General features: G+C 60.0%; 1 protein-coding gene across 1 annotated transcript; it reads left to right on the forward strand.

Moving 5' to 3' along the window:
• Positions 1-268: 268 nt before the first annotated feature.
• Positions 269-1971, forward strand: LOC123116121 (protein ALTERED XYLOGLUCAN 4). The gene is made up of 2 exons (XM_044537125.1): positions 269-563; positions 658-1971. Exons 1-2 carry the CDS (start codon positions 386-388, stop codon positions 1839-1841), a joined length of 1362 nt encoding a protein of 453 aa, XP_044393060.1. The 5' UTR covers positions 269-385; the 3' UTR covers positions 1842-1971.
• Positions 1972-2396: the final 425 nt, after the last annotated feature.

Below are 2396 nucleotides of genomic sequence, written 5' to 3' on the forward strand. Positions count from 1 at the left end.
CAAAATAATTTTTTCTTCTGAAAATGCCCTTCGACTTTTAATATAATACACGTGACATCTGAATCTGGACCATCGAATCAGCTCCGACGGACGGTCCACATCAACCGGATGGAGCGTAAAAGGACTCCTATAATATAGTCATTTTAATGTTGGAAAGTCTAATGCTCGGGATTCTCGCAAAGAAGAACTATGATTTATGAAGACGGTATACTCCTGCTGGTACATTCAAGTACCTCATTTGGTATAATATACTCCGATCTCATCTCCACTAACCTCTCTCTCACTCTCCTCCATTTGGAAACTAGTCGCCAGATCCAAGTCTGAGCCCCCATTCCTCTCAGCAACGAACGATCTACCTAAAGATAGCCAAGCTTCCTCGGCTGCCATGGGTGCCTCCACACCTCGCCACCATTCCAGCTCCTGGCGGCAGAAGCTTCCACGCCTCACCAAGAAGATCCTCACATTGTCGCTCTACGCCCTCGTCCCTCTCGCCGTCCTCCACTACCTCCTCTCCCCTCCTCCCGTCGCCGTCCCCTCCTCCACATCCACCTCGCCGCCCCACGGTAACCATCTCAAAGACTCGAGACCCGCTGATCCATCGCCATTGTGGATGCGGGACGGCACAATGACGCTATTTTTGTTGTTCTTGGTTTGTAGATGGGAATAAGCAGCAGGGTGCTGCAGGGGCGGCCTCAAGAAAGCAGGGGTCAACGGCACCGGCGCCGCGGTGCGACTACGCGGAGGGGCAATGGGTGCGGGACGCGGCGGGGCCGCGGTACAACGGGACGAGCTGCGGCGCGACGATCAAAGACGGGCAGAACTGCATGGCGAACGGGCGACCGGACACGGGGTACCTGAACTGGCGGTGGCAGCCGCGCGGGTGCGCGCTCCCGCCGTTCGCGCCCGCGGAGTTCCTGGAGCAGGTGCGCGGCCGGCACGTCGCGTTCGTCGGGGACTCGCTCGCGCGGAACCAGTGCGAGTCGCTGGTGTGCCTCCTCGGCTCGGAGTTCCCCGCAGAGCTGGTCCTCGACGGCGGCGAGGAGCGCAAGTTCCGGCGGTGGGCGTTCAGGTCCCACAACGCGACGGTGTCGGTGTTCTGGTCGCCGTTCCTGGTGAACGGCACGGAGAAGTCGTCGGCGCCGGGCGGGCCCGACCACAACAAGCTGTACCTCGACCAGCCGGACGAGCGGTGGGTGGCGGAGCTCCCGGGCATCGACGTGGTGGTGCTCTCCATCGGGCACTGGTTCATGCACCCAGCCATGTACTACGAGCACGGCGCGGTGATCGGGTGCCACCACTGCCCGGAGCCGAACCGCACGAACACGGGCTTCTTCGGCGTGTTTCGCCTCGCCGTCAAGAACGCGCTCCGCGAGGTCATCGCCCGGGCAAGGGCCAGTCCCGGGAGGGAGAAGCTGGCGATGGTTGCGACGTTCTCGCCGGCGCACTTCGACGGGGAGTGGGACAGCCCGGACGCGTGCGCGCGCACGGAGCCGTACGCGCCGGGGGAGAAGGAGATGCTGTACATGGACAGAGAGATGTGGCGGACGGAGGCGGAGGAGGCCGCGACGGCGGCCGCGGAGGCCACGGTGCGCGGGTCGGCAGTGACGGTGGAGGCGCTCGAGGTGACGAGGCTGGCGGACATGCGCGCCGACGGGCACCCGGGCGCGTACATGAACGCGTCCCTGTTAGCCGGCGCCGGCGGTGAGAAGAAGAGGGAGCGGGTGCCGAACGACTGCGTGCACTGGTGCCTCCCGGGCCCCATCGACACGTGGAACGAGATCCTGCTGCAGATGGTCAGGCGATGGAGCGACGCCTCCTCGTCGGCCAGAGGATACCACTGAAACTCGACCGTAGTTTGGCACCAGTAGTGGTTACTCTTCATACATTCGAAAAACTGAAACGAAAGATACAGAAATTCCGCATATGTTTGTAGAAATTCATACGAAAACATCGGTTTGTCCATCAGTGATTCTGTGCTTGGTTGGTGCTTGGTGGTGAGTGCATCGGCGCTCCGCGGGCGACAAGGCTCGTGATACGGCGTCAAATGCGGATCGTGGGGAGGTGTAGCGCGGTTTGCATTTTCCATTCCATTCAACAATGGTTCCCCAGAAAAGAAGGGCATAGCCATTCAATAATCGCAAGAGTACGACGCATAGAGAGAGTGGCAGGAGCAGGTACACCCGCAGATCGATCCTAGTGAGCCAGGCCGGTGGTGGCGTGGTGCGGAGTTGACGCCGTTGCGGATCCCGGGTGCGGCGTGGCCTCTGCCCACACGGTACCCAAGGAGCACAACCACCGACAGTGTTCAAGGAGTACGCAGTTAAAAAATCCGTAGACGGAAACAACGTTGAGTAAAAATACAGTAATAAAAATTTCGAAACACTGAAAGAGTTTTC

This window comes from Triticum aestivum, chromosome 5B (assembly GCF_018294505.1).
Source record: "Triticum aestivum cultivar Chinese Spring chromosome 5B, IWGSC CS RefSeq v2.1, whole genome shotgun sequence".
In the NCBI taxonomy this organism is placed as follows: Eukaryota; Viridiplantae; Streptophyta; class Magnoliopsida; order Poales; family Poaceae; genus Triticum; species Triticum aestivum.